Genomic DNA, 19,422 nt, shown 5'->3' on the forward strand with positions numbered 1-19,422 from the left:
TTTACAGAACGATTGCTGGTTATCAAAGTTGCACAAGCCAAGAGACAACACCAACTATAAATATGACTACCAGCTATTCCACACAACCCCAAGCGTCCTGCCAAGCCCTCCTTCATGTTCTCTCTCACACAGACAAAGGCCTCAAAGCCATGGGACATCTGCCAGGGAAACAAATGAAGTTAAAAAACCAGAAGAACATGAACATGTACTAACCTAAACTTGCGTGTTCTTTCTTCCCAATTCCTCCCCCAACACCTCCCCCTACAAAGACGATGTCTCAGTTTACTGTACTCTTTTCCTTCTCCCAACCAGTCTTAACTCTTGGACCAATGTTTTAAAGTTTCCCTACCTTTGAAAAAATAATGTTCAGTTCTTAAATGTTTTGCCAGATCTGGACCACACCCTGCCCTCTCCCAAAATCTTGGTTGCTTGTCTCCTATTGCACGTAATCAATTATAGCCCTTTCAGGTTTGTATTTTGCATGGTGGGAGCTGATCCAGAAAGGAGATTGCGCTTGTGTGAGCTTGCATGTTTACACAAACACACACACACGTACACACACCTTGACAGAACTGTTTTGTCTCTGTAGAACTTTAGGGGATTTTCATGAAATGGAGTTTTTCACCTGTAAGCAGATAAGCACCTGATTAAAAAAAAGTAGCTGAAAATTTGCTTCTTACCAGGTCATGCAAATCACTTAAAATATGAAAGGAAAGAGCAGAATCCCTGTCATTCTGTCACCACAAGAACTGGGAATCAATCATATGCAATAACCACAGAAACATGCAGAGACACCCAGCAGACCTCTCCAGTTCCGCTGTACATTTCACTCTCCCCGTTCTTCTTCTCAGATTCAGTGTCAGACACCAACTCCGATGTTTGACAAAAAAGGGATACGGCAGATTGCCCACCAGCCGCAGCATGTGCTGCCAAGTGAGAAATACAAGCTTGGAAACAGGCTCGAGATTCCAGCCAGGACAGCAAGGCTCGGAGCATCACACCAGTGACATAACTAAGTGTGGTGGGAGAGGCTGGAGGGGACGTGGGAAGTTATTGCATGAAATAACACTGCAGTGCATGCAAAGGAGCTGTTTTCAGTACCCAGCAAGACAACTTCATCATTTAGGATTGCCAAGAAATAACTGCAGCTTTCTTCTTTCTGATTTTTCTTTTTTTAACTAAGTTGAACAGCTAAATCCCCTTTACTAGCCAAATGTGAATTTTCCTACATAACTTCCCTGTGGATGTTCTGTACCTAAATTTCTTTATTAGCTACAGTAAAGTGACAATCAGCTTTCAGAGCACTCAGCAGAACAAGGATCACCTTGGGTCTAGTTCACAACTTTGGGCTCCTACAACATTGGAAAAGAAAGTTTACATCCTAGAAAAGACAAGAATCATCTTGTTAATTTGTTTGGTACAGCAGTGTGAACAGCACATGTAGACAAATACTCAATTTGTCTTCAGACAGTTTTTAGAAGACAGACATTTTATCAGCGGATCTGTTAACACTTTCCTTCAGAAAATATGTTTCGCCTGCCAGCAAACAAACAACAAAATAATGTGTCATATCTGTAAAACGAGGGAGAGAAATAATGGAGATTAGCTTCAAAGTGTTGCAATAAAACAACAATATCAAAGGCTGGAACATGGAATGCATGTTTCAGCCCCGTGCTCACAATCTTACATTTGCTCTTTTACTCTGCAGTACCTGCAGACACGGTGGCATGACACGGTGATTCTCTCCAGTTCTGCTATTTAACAATAACCAAGGGAACGTGATGCTCGTGAACCCAGCTTGCAGTGGGTTGGAAGCCACTGCTGGAAACCAGGGCACCTCACACAGCCTGTGCTACACCCAGATGATCCTAAAAGGCAAATCAGCTAGCTCCACACTGGGAAAGGCACCTGGAGATAGTGCTACTTGTTCCAACCCTTCCCAAGTCAAGGAGTACCACTGCAACTGACTTACCCACTAACCTAAACTACAGGAAAAAAATTGCAAAATTCTGTTCTCTGTTTAACTTGACATAACAACTGCCAAGTAAGTTCTCTATTTCAAATTCAGAGGTACAGAAGAAACCAGCAAGCTCTACATGGAAGCACTTTTGAGTGAGGCTTCCAAGATCCTGAAAACATTTTTAGTATGTTCCACAAATTGTAGTTCTAATTAAGGATTAAATTTGAAGACTAAACACCTCTTTATTTGAGGGCAAGGAGGCTTAAATCTTTTTGTATTAATGCTGAGCTATATCATCTGATATTTTTGCTCTGACCAACCTATAAAACCTGTCAGCTTCACTCAGTTTACACAGGGCTTTAATTATGTTTAACTAGAATGTGAATGATCTAATTACTTAACATCTTACAGCACAAACTACTGAGGACATCTGGTTGAGCAACTGGCAAAGGAGTTGGGGAAATAAAACCACTGTTGTGTACCCTGCTCAGGACCCCTGCAAACAGCTCTCCCTCCAGACAGCTTCCTTTTTCCATCCCACCTGAAATTTCTGGTGCCTGAAAGCAGCTCTGTGAGAAATCATCCACCAGCTCAAAGAAAAGAGTCAGGTAAAGAAAAACTCTTAGTGCCACGAGCAGGATGATGGGACTTGGAAGAAGTTTATCATTTTGCTTTGTTCATCATCAGGTGAAAATCCAGATCATGCTCTTGGCCTCTCTGGGGCTCCTTCTCCCACCATTCTTCACGAATTGAGACATGGAAGATCACCCTGAGCACAAGAACACTAAAACTGGTGTCAGCTCACCTACATCAGTGCCAGCAGGAAGCTCTCACACCTCCAAGCTTTGAAGATTTTAAAGTTTTTAACCTTTAAGGGAGCAGATTTTAGTAAAACCAGCACAAACTCCACTGGGGCACTATGAAGTCATACAGAGAGCCCTGAGGTTAAACTGGGAATAAGCAGCAATATGAGCTGAGGATCCTTCTGGCCACAAACGCTTAAATGGTTTCCCTAATGTCAGCCTTGGTCAGAGTCTTTCCCTAGGCCTGGCCCCCTGCCAGGGTGATATCACACTTCATACCTGAGGACTGTTCAAAGAAAAGGGTGCCCGAAACACAGGAAGCTGCTGTCGTGACCCATATTGAGCAGACAAGCTCCCACTTTGATCTCTTCGCCTTGAAACCGCAGCACTCTCACCCAACACATTAACCTGACGTGGTCAAAGAAGAAATAAAACCTGGAAGTTCTGCTCAAAAACCCAGTTAAAGCTGCCGTTTTCTGTCTTTACTTTTCCTTAACGAACAGATGGAAACCAGCAATAACCATCTGGGTAAAGCAGCAATAGCTGTAAAGCACAATAATTCCACAAAAATACACTAACAAGGTCAGTTAAGTGTTTCTTTAATTGTCTCTTGCCCGTGACCTTTTTCAAAGATTTCAGACGAAAAAACAAAACCAAAACAACTTATGAAAGATCCTTTGGCATCTCTGACAGCACCACAATTCAATGCTGTATCCTGGGGAAATTTCAGAAGGGGAACAACATTCTGCCTTCCCAGATTTCCCTGTTTCCCCCCGACCTCCCAGGAAGAACACGCAGCTTTCCATGCTCCACGACAAAATTGATTATCCCTGAACGAGCAGTAAAACTAAACCATTCCTGTACATGCAATGCAGCAAATGTTTTGGAATCCGTCAAGATCAAAGCCACTCTATTAATAAACTTATATTTTTATATTCCTTGCAACTGAAAAATCCAATTAAAACACGACAGTGACCTTTTACCAGAGAACAACTGTCACAGTGAGGACAGGATCAGAAGACACCCGAAGCAGGGTTCCAGCAAAAATGGGATAGACAGGGAAAGAGACTCCTGCAGTTGTTTTATATCAGTCACTGGGGTGGTAAAGGGTGGCCTAATTCAATAGGAAGATCTGAGAGGCTTTTATTAGGTCTCCCAAGTAGTGTAACTGACAGTTAAACAAACAAAGTGTCAGCCCTTAAGACAGCATTTAGAAAGTAAATTTATAATGAAGAGCTGACAATCAAGACACCGTACAAAGGGGCTGCTGCCAACCAACAACTTTAAAAAAAAAAAAAAGGGGGAACTAGATATGGAATGAATATTTCTTACCACTGAAATTAACTTCACAACTGGTTGGTAAAATGATAACAGCAAATAAATAGGGCACAAAACACTATGAAGTGTGACTGCCATGACATCCCTGGAAGCAAGGCAAGAGCACTGGATCGCAGCCCAGCAGCAGTGGCTGCGCTCTCCCACACCAGGCATTCCCACTGGCTCACCAGCTCCCATCGCATCCACCTCATGCACAAGACCAAAGTGCACCCAGAAATGAAAACTAACACTCAGAGCCATCATCTCCTGGTATCAGGACCTTTCACACCAGTATGTGTGCTCCAGAAGAAAGGCTCTAACCCTAATTCCTGCCTGCCATCACCTTTCACCAGCCGAGTGTCAGGAGTGCAAAGCCAGGACCTGGAGACACAACAACCTTTGGCACACAGGCAGCAGCCAAGCATGGAAAGCACTTTTCCAACCCCTGCAGCCTGTGCTGGATGGACAAGCAGAGCGTGCTGCAGTCCCAAACTAACATTTTAGCCCCTGCAGTGAAGTTAATTTTTAAAACGATGGCACGTACAACAGCTCTGGGGCACAGTGACCACTTTCTAAGATCCTGAAATCAATCTGAACTACTAAATTCTTCTTCTAATCCCAGTTAAAGTAGGTTTTCACAGTTCCAATTTTAGACTTCAAGTTCTATTTACAGGACAGAAAATCCCAGATAGTGACACTAATCAAGTTTTACTTAGCTTGGCATATTAAAGAACTAACTATTCTCAGGATATGCCAGAACATCTCAGATGCTAACAGATTTTAATTTATCGTCTAAACCAAGCTGATCACAGCACAGTGTGTGTGATGTTTTAATCATTTGTGCTGTATTTAACACATCACTCCAAGAAAAAATCCCACACAGTCCTGGTCTCACCAGCTGATGGCCTGGAGCACGGCAAAGGCCTCACAAAGAGAAGAATGTGTATCACAAGCTGTACAGAAGAACTCTGCTTTTACATTAAAACTTTCCAGCCATGGGACTGACCAAAGCTCTGTCTGCACTTAAAAAGAAGCCTGAAACCACCTCCTCCTCACGAGCATGGAAACAACAAACCAAGTTTTGGACATAAAACTGAGAGCATGGCTTAGTAAGACAGTTTAATTTGATTCATATCCTGACCTAAACGAGGGAATTAATCCCCAGTCCTGCAGGGGTTAAGGACTGCCAGTAGCACTGATGGCACCCAGAGTCTCACAGGATCAGAACTCACAGCAAAAAAAAGTTTTTCTTCATCAGGAAAATACAAAAATAAAATTCTTACAAAGTACAGAATAAATTCTTATAGAACAATTCCTCCCTCCTTACTGTCTGCTTCATCCTGGGAAGCAAGAGCACAGCACTCCCTGAGCTCACCCCTACATAGCCACAAGTATCCACTCACTTTTGGAAGGAATGAAAAAAAGATATTCTGAGTTTCAAGGGGTAATTAGGAGTATAAAGTACATTTTCCTGAGAAAACAGGCAGGGTGTTGTGAACAGCAGCAGAGAGATGAGCTGAGAACACAATATTAGCAAGCTGCCCTTTTCCAACATCCCAAGAATTTCAAAAGCAAGACTCCATGCCAAAAAAAAAATGTGCAGAAACCTATAAGCAAAAGAAAACTAGAGCTCCTGAAAGAGGCAGGGCAGAGCTGGAAGAAGGGGGTGGAGGAGAAACCAGTGCACTCAACTGTATTTTTTAAATCCGTGAAACACTTCTTGCACTCACCTAAAAGAAACTAAGGTTACAACTGTGTAAACAACTCAGCACAGAAGTCTCTCCACAGAAAATCAATTGCAAGACTACTGGCTCCATGTTTTTAAATGTTTAATATTATCCCATCCCCACAATTAATATTAGAAAAGCAACTATGCTCATACCAGACATACCAAACCGAAGCTGAGTTCTATCAATATTAACACACACAAATCTGCAACAGAAAAACAGATATGTAGTTCACTGACAAAATTAACATTCTCATGTTTCAGATCCTAGACAAAGGGTACATTTTATTTATGGATGAAAATGAAGCAAACATCTTTAAGTGACAACATGATACAAATTTACTTTGACGTGAACATGCAATAAAACGTGTAAACACCCAATAAAAAATAAAATGAAAAATAATTACAGACAAGACACAAGTATAAATTTTATTGAGCTACTGCGACAACATTTCTGTGTCACATCAATGAAATAACAAGAAAAAGAATGGAGCTGATTAGAAACATGAGATAAAGGCAAAGACGAGAGGCTGCTGGACTAGGATGGAGCGATTCATCTTTGCTCACAACTTAACCCTGGGCAGGGCTAGAAAGGGCAGCTCCTTCCACCCAGGTTCAGCCAGAAACTCTGACTACACACGTCTTAAAAATTCAACACATGCAGGAATGCTCACTGGGTGTTGTGCTGAACAGGGATAAAGTTTATCCACCTGTGCCAAGGTCACGGAGCTGGGAGCACAGCCCCGCAGCCCCAGCGCGGTGCAGGACACGGGCAGGAGATGGATATTCCTGATGGCACAAGCAGCCCATCTAAAGCACAGCCTCCAACCCCACTGACAGCTGGAGCAGGTATATATACTACAAAACCTGGGTAATTTGGATAAAAGAGAAAAGTTGATGTAAGAAAAAGTTTCGAGCTACCCCATGCTGTGTCTTTGGTGAATAATGAATTTCAGCCTTCAAGTACAGGTCCAACACTTCACATAAGGACTGCTCCGCACATCTCCTCTCTCTCCTCTCTTCGGCCATCCAGAGGGCTCAAAGGCTCCCAGTTACTGTCCTTAAAACCACCAGAGCATGGCTTGGGATGGAAGATCCTCCTTGCCCTTGGCTGGCAAGGAGGCTGGCCTGTCCTGCTGAAACAGGGAGCTTTTTCAAACCGTGGGCTGCACTTTGAAATGATGCAACCACAAACTGCTGAATTTTTAATTCAACATTCATATTGCTGGCTGCCTATAATGTAAATTTTAAGCAGCCTTCAATATACAGAGAAATCTGAAGGGAAACCTGATAAATTGTACATTACACCAAACAACAGGGAGGTATGTTTTAAAGTAAGAGTGTGTCTATGTATGAGTAACTCTAGATTATAACCTTATAACCAACTGCAAGAAACATTTTTTCCAGTGATTTAGTACCAATCATTCTCAATATTCGTCTAGGACAACCAACAACTCAGTTCTTTTTTCTCACTCATTTCTGTAGAAATTGTTCTCTGCAACAGCCTGAAAAGCACCTACAAATCAGCACCAGCATATTCTCTGATTGAGCCATTTAAAATATTGAGAACAAAGGTGCAGAAAACATAACCACTGAGTCTTGTTTATCCACAAGACACTATTAAGCAGCAGCAAAAACCAACAGTAACTGCTAACTCACAGTCTTGTACCTCAAAGAGGGGCTGGCAGCGTCATCTGTGTTTCCCAGATGGAGAAACAAACCAGTGGAGGTGAGGACATGTTGAGGGCTGGAGCCAGGAATGGGGATGGGGCAGCTCCTGACAATGAGATTGCAACTCCCAACTCGTTTGAGAGTCCCTGCCAACTCCTGACTGCGCTCACACCGAATCTGAAGCAGTCCAAGGCTCTGGGTGTCAGCACCAGCCCCACTCAGCACCACTGCCCCAAGTGAGTGCTCACAGTACAGAGATATTGGATGGGCAAAACACACCAGCTTCAGCTCTTTGGTAAGAGAAATCTTTTATTTTCTTTAGAATATTGGTTCAGCAACACCATGAAACCACAAACACCTAGCAGAGATACCAGCGAGAGCAGAAGGAGCAAGACTTAACCCATCAAACTTCCACTGCATCTCATCTGCAGCACTCCCTTTTGGCTTCACAGTTTTGTTCCTACAGGAATAAGCCAGGGCATTTCCACTCAAAACATACAAGCTTTTGCCATCTAAGATATATCTAGTCTGAGTCTTCATTTAAAAAAAAGAAAAAAATGTCAAAAGCTATGAAATTCCCTGGGTTTTTTTTGCCCTCCCCCCCTTTTATTTTTCAGGAAGAACAATGAGAATGCTTCTCCTATTCATCATACCTGAAAATACCATGCATCTGGTTAGAAAGCTACCAGGAAACACAAACCCTGGTTGTCACAGGGCAACGCTAAGAATCTGTCAGTGCACTCTGAAGTCACACCATCACCTCAGTATCTCATGTACAAATTTTCCCAGGATGTTTCCACAAGGACAGCCTGGTGGCAAACCCCAGCTGATCCTTTCATGAGGTCAGCAAGTGCAGGTGAGGTGGATTTGGTGGCAACACTACAGCCAGGCATTTGCTGGGAGACCCACCACAGTGCCCAGTGCACTGCCCAATATTTCTATAAAGGCTAAAATAAGCTCTCTTCTCCCAACTGTACTGCAAGAAGTTTCATTTCCAAGTCCTAAGTTTATGCTCACTCCTTACCTCCTTCCTTTCTTCACCACTTCCCTCTACCCCCTCCACTCCTTTAAACAGTGTCACTTCCCCCACACCACTTGTTTTTATTTTTACTTCCCTCTGACATTAGTGCCCTCAGCCTGACACACGTGAGCCACAGACAGAAGCCAACATTTCTCAGCAAGGAAAGACCTCTGCAATGTGTCAGAACTGCTCCTGCACACACCCTCCCCAAGCCCATAAAAGCAATCCCACAGTGACGTGATAAAGCAGCAGCACTGGACCATCCCACCTCCACAGCTCAAGGGATGTGATAAAATGTTTGCAGGAATCAGACCATGGTTTGGTCTCACCTGAATACCCGTGTGCAATGCATACCTGGGCTCACCTATACAAGATCTCTGGATTCAGCAAGAGGAATGGTCACACTCCTGTGGAATTCATGCAGCCATTTACCCATATTTTAGCCTAAATTTTCTTATCATTCACAGAAAACTTGTCCTGGCACTCCAAATGCTGCAATCTCCAGGCTTGCTCATTCACTAAGGTACCTTTCCACACAAAAGAACAGAACCACAGGATCTGCTCAGCTCTGATGTATGAACTCCTCTGAAAAACCTCCGAGACAGCCATGGCCTACATCCCTACCCGCCTCAAAATGCTCACAACCAGAGACACAAAGACATGTGGGAATTTAAAGCATCTAAACACAGCAGCTTAAAATACTTCTGTGCATCTGCTTTTGAGCCTTTCAAAGAATGAGTAATCTTCACCTCTGTCTTCCCAGAGCAGATCACTGTAGTCCATGAGCCACAGGAGGAGGATAAGCACCACCCCAGCTGCCTTCCCTGCTCCCCGGGAAAGGCAGCACAGCTCCAGCCCTCACAGAAACTTCCTTATTACCCCAACTGCCGACAAAGAAATCAAATTATTGCAAGGCAAGGGGGCAAGTGAATTGCCAGGGAGGCAAAAAGCTGTTAGACATGAGTGTGACACGCTCCAGCTTCAAAGCCCTGCCTGCTGTAACACACGCACAGGGAACTGTCAGGCACCTCCCAGCTTTAGCACTTTCATACCAAGAATTACCTTTATTCAGGGTCAATGTTTAACTCTGCTCAGTCACAGGAGGGACCAAGTAACAGTGCAGAAAGAAGTGCTGTGTCTTGCTAGACAGAGAAGCACAACCAGGGTACAGTGGTGGATCTAATGCAAATTCCTTACTGCCTACTGCTTTCCTGGAAATACAAGTACTGTAGGACAGCAGTGGAGACCTTTGTTACATCCAACAACCTACACCCAATTGTGTTTAATCTTTTATAAAAGCCTAATATCCAACAACCTGTCTGCATTCCATGTTCTTCACAATCCAACCAGTGCAATAGCCTGTATTTTCTTCATTATAGCTGCCAATAAAGGTAGAAATCACTGATTTGCCTTGTCAAACCAGAGACAACAAAAACAAGCTGAGAACCTATGTCACAAAATGAGTAGGATTTATCTTATGTTCACTAATTTAAGGACACTATTCCTGACTGTGAAGTCTAAGTCTCTCTCATCTTTCCTAGTACATTCAACTCCATGTGTGAGCACTCCAGTACAAAGTCTTCTCCCAACACTCCTTGTCTTGGGCAAACAATCCCATTTCAGCTTTCTCCCTCTCATCCCCGCATCTTTCTCTCCACTCCCCCATTCCAGCAAAGCTGGACCATTGTCACTGTATTTCCAGTCCAGAAAACATTGTATTTTTAAGGCCTTCCCACAAAGTATATGGGAAAGAACCAAGCACATGTGCAGGAAATACCTGGATAGGCAAGATGGGAACTTACCACCCTGCTTACATAGAAAGACTACAAGCCAGTGCACACTGCTGCAACACACTGCCTGCTTGGTGCCTTAAAATATACTAATCATCCACATATGTGACTGTTCTCTCCCCAATAAATAAACTGCCTTTATTCTCAGCCTCGGTGTGATCAAACTGAAACTGTGGATTATGCATTTTTCTACATCCACTTTTTGCATTACAAATCAGCTTGCAAATAAAGAATAACTGTTCACTGGAATTTCAGACTGCATGTAATTTCTTCTCCAGCAAATGTTTCACCCATTACTTATTTGGTATTGTTAGACACAGCCAACCAGCACAATTTTTTTTCAGAAAACTCCCAACCACTACCACATCCCAAATCCTGCCTATTGCACTTCTCAATGCATCATCCAATTAACCACAAACTCGGCATTAGAGCAGAGTGACCGAAACATGCACTGATTCTGCCACATTTCTGATGGCATTATTTCATTGCAGGAACAGAACAAGGGCTAGAAAAGCTCCCAGAGATTTCCTTCCAAGGAACAGGACTCGAGAAATCCTATGAAAGACAAGTTCTTGAGCTAGAAGTGCATCAAGGGCCTTTCTTCTGGTATGTCAGGTGTGGTGGGTGTCCAGGAACATCACCCTGACCACAAGCTGCCAAAGCTTTCCTGCTGCAGGGAAGCAGTGATTGCTCTCGGAGTATCTTGGCAGCAGTGCCCTGGCTTGGCCATCCCTCCCTTCTCTGTATTGCATCTTCCTGCAGGAATTCCCAGCTGCTTTCACCACAGCTCTCCGAGCAGGTGAGGGGAGCAGAAAGTGTGCATAGCAGCTGGACACTCTTCTCCATACCCACATTCAACTACCATTATAAACAGAAAAGTACTGACTACTTTTAGGACAGAAACAATTCTACAGTGACCTGCACAGGTACATAAAATTAAACACTCAGACCTGATCACTAATTCCACTTCTGATGAAGCATATGAACTCCTTCACAAATCAATCTGTGCTCTGGTACCACCAGACGCAACTAAAAGACGCCAACAACTCCACCTGTTTCTAATTCAGTAACAGAAAGACTTCCATTTTTGAAAGCTACTCATTACAACTTAGTTTTTCCAGATTTTGGTGCAGATTTTATAAGATCAATGGTTTACCTTAAACAATTAGTCACAGCCTGCACAGAACTAATACTCCATCCTTACTTTAATCATATATGATGCATTACCAGGATAAGATTTTTAAAAATGAACACATTAGCAAGATTTGCCTTTAGATTTCCACTCCCCAGCTTGACGGTAACGAGTTCTGCCATTCTGCTCAAAAGCAGTAAGAAACTGTACTTTTTACCAGTATGTGAGCCTGTCTTAAAAAGCTACAATGACATTTTGAGACTTGTGTTTACTGTCAAAATAACTACAGATAGTTTGTTAAGTTTTCAAAGGGTATTAACTTCTTCCATTTGTCCTGAGATCCAACTCAGAGCTGTGGCTCAAGCTAGACTTACTCCTGCTGGTCAGAGAGACCAGCTGCCTCCTCTGATACTGATACATACACACATATTCAGAAATACTAAGCAAGCTGTCAAGGAGAGCTGCATGCTGTGCCCACGGGAACACGAAGCTCCTTTTCCTGTTCTCCAGAAAAAGGTTGTTTTCAGAGTGAAGGTGATGGTGACATCAAAAACTACAAACAAACCAGGACCACGGAACAGCAGGTTACCTTCACGCCGCTGAACTGATTCCAATCATACAACTGCTACCAAATGGGATGTGCAGCTTTAACTCAAGGGCAGCAGCATTTCTCCAGTGATTTCATTTGCATTTACTGCCACAATATTCGCTGTTTGCGAGGGTCTGTTTTCTCTGAGCACTGCAATTCCCTCCCCATCAAACATGGGTCCATCTACCACCGCATGGCAAACTGAGGCAGCAATGCCATGCCAACTCCACAATTTCTTTAGGAATCATGCCAAGCTTTACTACAGAAAAGGGTTAATGTTCAGCTGCGTGCCTCGCAGGTACAGTCTCAAGTGCAGAGCCCCGTTTGATACCTGTAGGAAGCTGCCATTTTTGCATCTCATATTCCATTTGTGAACAGACCTTTTTGTTCTTTAATCCAAGTTCTGAATTATTTAATCCTGTCTCCAACACTTGAAATACCTTTCCCTATAAACAAGGGGTTATTTAGCATGAGGAAATAAATAATTTAAAAAGTCAGACCCTAAACTGTTCCTGGCTCTGTTTTTAATTAATATTGATACAATCTGGAGAAATCTGCTGCTTAATATCACAAGGCAGGTCGAAGCTCATCAACAGTTAAACGTCTCCTTCCAACAGAAGGTGGAAGAGGAAGTTGGGAGCAGCTGGGTACGCGGCGCTCGCTGCCAGCGATCCGGGACTGCCCAGTCCCAGCTCCTCACAACTTTCTCCTGCACAGAGAGAGCCAGCACACCCTGAGCTACATGAGCTGGAGTTCACAGGGCTCAGGTGCAATTGTGTTAAGCATAAATCCTCCAGGCTTTCGTGCTGGAACAGAGCGTACACGGAAGTATTTTTATTTTCTACAATTCCACGCTCGAAATACGTCAGTACAAGTGCAGGACGGGGATAGAGGGAGGCACGGACAATTCTGTGGGACTCAACTTCATCCCCGGTAACGATAGTTTTTATAGCACATTGCCTCATCTGCAAGTGGGAGTAAATATTACACTACCTCTTCGTGCAGATGGGTGGGTAAAAAAAAAATAAAAAGCTAATTTGAAACAAATTAACTATTCTGCATATGGAGGAAGGTATTCTCTTCCCTTCCTGGTCACTCCAGGACTCTCTGCAGACAGGCTGCGTGCAAAGTTAACAAACTCTGTGGTGCTCACAGACTGCCTGGTGAACCTGCCAACAGGTGAACAGCCTCAATCCGCAGCGGGGATAAATAATCACCAGTTCTCAAAAGCAGGTAATGAATATTGTTCAAACAAGTCTAAGCTGGCGTTACCAGAATGCTTCAAAGGAGAAGCTACAAGCTGTTCAAGTCAGACTGTCACATTTAGTCTGCAAAAACGAGATTAAGGTTTGTACAGTGATACTCCACAACAGGTTTTACAGTATGCACAGAAATTAAATTATGATAAAAGTGAGCTATTTTTTACTAAAAACAGAATAGAACAATCTATCAAAATGCCATTTGGCTGTGTTCATTACATTTTAGAATTTAATTTACATGATAGATACTTTAGCATAATATGTTTTAATCAATAAGCATTTCTGAAGGCTTTATTTTTACAGGCAATATTTAGACTTGTTCACCGTTAAAAGTAACGCCACAGCAGCGATGTTCGGAGCGTTTATTTTCCTATGCTAAGCAGGTACAGCCACACGTACACAGAGGCAAAAGCAAAAGTCCACAATTAGAGATGTCAGACCTTGTTTAACTACATCTTAATTTAATCCATTTTATTTTATACAATTCTACATCTGGATCTCATTTTCTGTATTCCTGTAGGTATTCCGGGTCACTATTAAGAACCCTTTCAAGTTAGCAAAGTTCAGCCAAGTCTACCTTAATCCAAAACCTTTAAAAGAAATAATAAAACGCGAAAGGGGGTGGAAGACGACACAGAAACCTGAAACGAAACGCTACTTTACCCCACCTCCTAATGCACCTGAAAGTCGGAAGGGACCAGCCTCCTAGCACAGATCCCACGCAGCACTTCCCGTTTCGGGGGCTGCTGGGGTGGGATTTTTAGCATCGCTCCCGCACGCCCGGCCGAGGGGAAGGGAGGGCGGCAGGACCCGGGTCCCGCTGCCAGCCCCTCGCCAGCATCCCCTCACCTCCAGCGGGAATGCGGTTCTGCCCAGCATCAGCGCACCATCCCTCCGCCTGCCGCAGCCTCCGGCCGGCTCCAACGCCGCCTCCACGGGGGCCAGGGTGGGCAGCCGCCGGCTTTCGAGCCAATTTATTTAAACGGGAGGCAGCGGCGGGTTTGGAGAGGCAGGGCAGCGCCTTCCTGCGCCAATCAACTGGGAGACGCGCGTGTTGCAACCCCATTCACGGCGGGAGCAGCACCGATACAGCGTCTGACAACCCCCCCGCCCGCCCCGGCCTTATCTGTACCCCGGCAACTCAATTAAAACGTGGGGCCGCAATTCCCCCAGGGACGCTCCCCCGGGGCAGGGGGAGGGAGGCCGGTCTGCGAGGACTTCCCTTCGCAGGAAACGGCACTTCTGGGCTCTCCCGAGCCAGCACAGTAAAGCATCAATATTCCGCTCATCTGTCAGATCCTGGACAGCAGGAGAGGCTGGAGAGCCCGTGAATTATGTAACGTGCCCTCCCGTCGCCGCGGGGAGATGCGCCGCGATGCCCCCGCCGGCCGGGATGCCCCCGCGCCCCTCCCCGCACTCGGCGCTGCCGCTGCCCTCCCGAGCCCCCCTCTCCGCGCACCGGGCGCTCGCCCCTTCCCACCCCGCGGGACCCTCCGCCGCTCCCTCGCTCCCTCCCTCCCGGCGGATCCCCCCGCGTCCCCTCCCCTCGCGGCCCGGCGCGGTGCCCGCGGCGGTCGCAGGGCGGCGGCCGGAGCCCCGCGCCCGGCGGAGCGGAGCGGAGCGAGGGCCGGCACCCCGCGGCGGCGGCGGCGGGGAGCGCCCGCCCGCCCGGCCGGCACCACAGCGCCCCCAGCCCCCGCCGCTCCGCGCCTGCACCGCCAGCCCGCCCGGCGCCCCCACACAAAGTCCCAGCACTCGGTAAACTTTCCCCGGCTCCCGGCGGAGGAAAAGCGGCGGGGACGCGGCGGCGCGAAGGGGGCAAGCGGCGGGGAGGGAGAGGCAGGAGGCGGGCGGGGGATGAGCGGCGGCCGCCGGGAGTCCCGCCGCGCCCGCCGCCCCGCACGGCCCCGCCGCCGGGGGGGAGCGCGGAGCGGGGAAAGAGCAGCCCGGGACGGAGCGGGCGAAGCGGCGGCGGCCCCGGCAGCGGCGGCTCCGGCGCCATCTTGGGCTGATCGATGAATTGAACAAAGAGGATCAATTTCCGATGGGGCCGGTGATCGATGGCGGGGGGGGCGGAGGGAGCGGAGCGCCGCGGCCGGGCGGAGCGGGGGGTTCCCTTTAGGCGGCGCGGGCCGGCAGCGGGAGGAGGAGGGGGAGGCCGGGCCCGAGGGAAGGCGGAGAAGGGAGGGAGGGGGGGGGTCCGGCGGCGCGGCCCGGCCGGTGCGGCGAGCGGGGGAGCCTGACCTGCAGCTGCTGTAAATCAAAGCGCTTCCAATATTGAAACATCGATCCCACATTGGCCGCCATCTTGAGACATATTGAGACAGAGTGAGCGGCTGATAGAGAGAGAGGGGCTGGAGTTCAGGAGCCGGGAGGGAGGGGGAGGGAGGGAGGGAGAGAGGGAGGGAGCCGGCGGGAGGGGGGGAGGAGGGGCGGGGGGGCAAGGGGGAGGGAGGCGGGCAGGGAGCGCCCAAATCCCGGCCTGGAGCCCGCCCGGAACACGGACTCAGCCCGCGCGCTCGCGGGGGGGGGGGGGGAAGGGGCGCCGCGCCCGCGCGCTCACGGCGACCCCGCACCCCCCGCCCCGCGCCCGCGGGGACCCGCGCCAGGGGGGGACCCGGGACACGCGGGGGCGGCGCCGGCAGCGCGGGGGATGCGGAGAAAAGCGCGCAGAGCGCGGCCGCGCCGTGCGGGGGGATGCGGGGACAGCCGCGCGGGGCGGGGGAACGCGGGGACAGCGGTGCGGTGCGGGGGGATACGGGGCCGGGGGGATGCGGACACGGCCGGGCGCTGCGGGGGGGGGGGGGGGGGGGGGGATACGGGGCCAGCCGGGCAGTGCGGGGCCGGGCAGTGCGGGCATGCCGGGCCGGGAGGATGCGGGGCGGTGCGGGGACGGCCGCGCGGTGCGGGAGGGTGCGGAGCCCCCGCGGGCGCGGTGCGGGTTCACGGCGGCGCATCGCCCGGCAAATGGTGCCCGAAGCGGCGGCGGGGGGGGGGAGCCCGCTCGGGGAGCCGCGGGGCTAAAATTAGCCAAGTGCAGAGAGTTTAGGGGAAACAACAATGAAAAAGTGCATCGGGGGCAGCGGGTTCCCGGTGTCCGGGGCGGTCCGGGAGCGCTTGGAACGGGATTTCTTTAGCGGGGACAGGCGCTCCCTGCCGGGGCCGGTGTCGCCGGCCGCTGCCCAGGGGGGACGGATCGCACGGAGGTTGGAAAATCAGATCCCAACCCCGCGCAGGATATCCATAGAAACGGAGATTAAAAGGATGAAATAACTTATTTTGTTCTAAACAATAATGTTGCTATAAATACGAACATTTTCCTTGTTCCCTTCCTGAAAAGCACAGAACATTTTAACAAGCTCATCTCCTAACAAAACAAACCAGTGTACACAAACAGGCTGCAGATACCTTGCCCCCTTCGAAAGCATTCCCTGTTTTTACTGGGAAATGGGCAAACCTACAGTCTGTACCTGTCCTCTCTGGAATCAGTAAGCTGCACGGTATTTTTCCAAATACAGCTACTTTTGCTGTTTTGCACTTCATCTGTAAAAGGAAAATATCTCTTCCCCCCCAAGTGAGTGATTGTAGATTTTTTCTCAAATTGTATTTGATCACTGAGTGAATTTAGTGCTCGCTCAAGTCCGTGGGCTGACTGCTTGGAAATGGCTCTGCCTGTCTTTGGAGAAGTTACGGCAGAGACGGCGGCAGAGCAATTGCCACAGATTATTTCCCAATCTGCTGCCGGCCTCCTTTGGAAGAGCACCATCATTTCAGCCTCCATTTCCACTTTTTGCTGAGGCGGCTGCTTACAAAGATACTAATTGCGATGGCGGGTTTTATGTTAATGGGTTCCACGTAATGATCAGCCCGACGACTACAGACCTTCAGATTGTTGGTTGGCTGTACTGGGAAAAAAACTAATGGCATTTGGTTATGAAAATGTCAGATCTCTACACGGTGATCTAAACTGGGGGCCCAATGAAACCGAAATCCAAGAGCCATCACACGACTGCTGTGGGGCTGGACCCAGGGATGCCCTTGGAGAAGGAAACTCCTTCTCCCCCACATGTGCTGTGGTTTGAGGGAAGACAGCTCCTTGCTGGGATGATGCTGGAGAAGTTTGGGGTGCCTGGCTGGGGTCCCCCCAGCTCTGGGGAAGGGTGCGGGGTGCTTGGAGCGACAGCCGGGGATGGAGCAGGGATGGAGCTGCATGAGCCTCCAAATTCTGACTAACGCCGTAACCGGTTTGGTAGCTCTAAAATAGGATTTTAATCCTGGGAAGCATCATTTCACATTCCAGTGATCTAATCAAAATCCTTTCCTCTAATCTCTCCATGGTCCCCCCTTTCTAGATGAAAGAGGCTGGAGTTCCTGTCTTCACCCTTTCTCCGCTGCCTCCCTGTTCTACCAGTCTGTTCTGTGTCCAGGCAACTGCAAAAAGACATTTCAAAGGCTCCTGCCGTGCCATGTAGATGTTTTCTCTTGTTAGTTTGGACTGCAGGTGTGTAAGCCTCAAGGATGAAGTATCGTGGTGCTGTTTTAGGTTCGGGGCACACAGTCATGGCACAATAAATCACATAGGAACGCTCCGCTTTGAACGCGCGCGCACAGAAAAGGGAAAAGAAAAAAGCATCTGACCTGAATCATTTTCTGGAAACACATCTGGTTAAAATCCAAAGTTTTAAATTGAGTAATATTTTAAAATACATTTGGTAGGTATTAAATTACAGTGTTATATCTGGTAATATTTATGATACTAATGTGTTAAGCGGAGGTTTATATCTGTCAAGAAATATGAGTGATTGTCATATGGGGTAACAAATGTATCCTGATATAAATAACATTTTATGATATTTTTAACATTATTGTAGTCTTTTTTTTTGCAGAAGTTACATTATTGCCAATTTGAAATAAAAGCTCTGTGGCTACATACCAAAGCTTTTAGCTATGTAATTTTGGATAAGTATAAAGCAGTACGGGTGATTTGGGGAATTACTGAGAAACCTTAACTCTGCCGGAAGACAAACACTGAGCACCTATAATTCCTATTGTCTTCCATGCAGGATCAAGTCCCTCGTTTGCCATTTTGTGTGGCAGCAAGCCCAAGGAAATCTTGCTTGACAGCTCTGTTTTCTCAAAGTGCTGCATTTCTTCGGGCTGGATTCTGCAAAGATCCTGCAGGCTACAGAGCTGCTTGGAGCAAGCGATAATGTGCTTTGTGTTCCTGCTGAAATGTACCTGTGTATGATGGGAGAGGGAGCTTGAAAAATTGGGTGCACCCTGGCAAGAAGATGGTTAGAATAAAATTTTCTTTGGTTATTATGTTTTGAAGAATCATTCTCATCTGTTCATTTGAGGAAGGTTTTTCTAAAGTTAGACTTGATCTGTGTAAATGCTAACTTCTTTCAACAGGCTCTAATAGAGTACTGAAAAAGGAAGCACAGTGGATTTGAAGTTTAAATCTAAAATGATGGCAGTAACTAGTAATGCTTGATACATCCAAAATATTTGTAAGTATGTTGTACAAATTTCTTTTTAGGAATTGGGTGAAAATCACATTAAAATTTGTTACTTATTAATGTCATAAAATCTCACTGATACAGCTCTTTAATGAACATATTTGCACTTTGGGCCATCACAGGCAATTGCTCTTGTTATGCTTCATGTCATCATCTGGAATACTGAAGAAAATGGACCTTTATTCCAAAGGTCCCAAACTGTCTGGGAGCAGTTCCTTAGCATGGCTGCTCCCCTGGGCATCAGTGTGCATTCACGAGGAGATTTTGGATGATGAGTCTAGTTTTGACCACTGGACTTAGGTTTTTCTTTGCCTTAATGAACCTGGCTGATTTTCTTGGCCAGGATGCTGAAAGATGAGGTGCTGCTTCTCCCAGCACCTGTAACTTTTGGGTCTCTTCTCCAAGGATTCTTGTGGTTTTTTCTTCTCATTTTCATGTAAACTGACTCCTGAATTTCTATCAGTTCCCCTAAAAGAGTCCCTCCAGAACTGTACCCCTCTGTACAGAACTGTTCCTCCTCCTCTCTGGACCCCGTCTGCTCCTTGTCCAGCCCCTTCCCTCCTCACTTCATGGCTCTCATCTTTGCATTTTCTTCAGCTGATTGTTGTCCCTGGCTGTCTGGCTCCACGTGCCTG

General features: G+C 47.1%; 1 protein-coding gene and 1 long non-coding RNA gene across 8 annotated transcripts in view; one reads left to right on the forward strand and one right to left on the reverse strand.

The window, feature by feature from the left end:
• The window catches only part of CUX1 (cut like homeobox 1), a 270,416-nt gene extending 254,754 nt beyond the window's left edge, over nucleotides 1-15,662 (reverse strand). For 6 of the 7 annotated variants that reach the window (XM_048324800.1, XM_048324798.1, XM_048324799.1 and 3 more), the window contains exon 1: nucleotides 15,513-15,662. In XM_048324800.1, coding sequence (XP_048180757.1) covers nucleotides 15,513-15,575 — 63 coding nt within the window. In that variant the 5' untranslated portion in view covers nucleotides 15,576-15,662. Of the gene's footprint in view, nucleotides 1-14,117; nucleotides 14,340-15,512 lie in introns of those variants that run through there. The other variant, XM_048324794.1, reaches the window with a different exon arrangement.
• A 490-nt stretch (nucleotides 15,663-16,152) lies between these two features.
• LOC125336354 lies at nucleotides 16,153-18,590 on the forward strand. Its single transcript, XR_007207731.1, has 2 exons — nucleotides 16,153-17,769; nucleotides 18,332-18,590. It is a non-coding gene; the product is annotated as an uncharacterized LOC125336354 (long non-coding RNA).
• Nucleotides 18,591-19,422: the final 832 nt, after the last annotated feature.

Source organism: Corvus hawaiiensis, chromosome 20, assembly GCF_020740725.1.
Source record: "Corvus hawaiiensis isolate bCorHaw1 chromosome 20, bCorHaw1.pri.cur, whole genome shotgun sequence".
Classification (NCBI taxonomy): domain Eukaryota; kingdom Metazoa; phylum Chordata; class Aves; order Passeriformes; family Corvidae; genus Corvus; species Corvus hawaiiensis.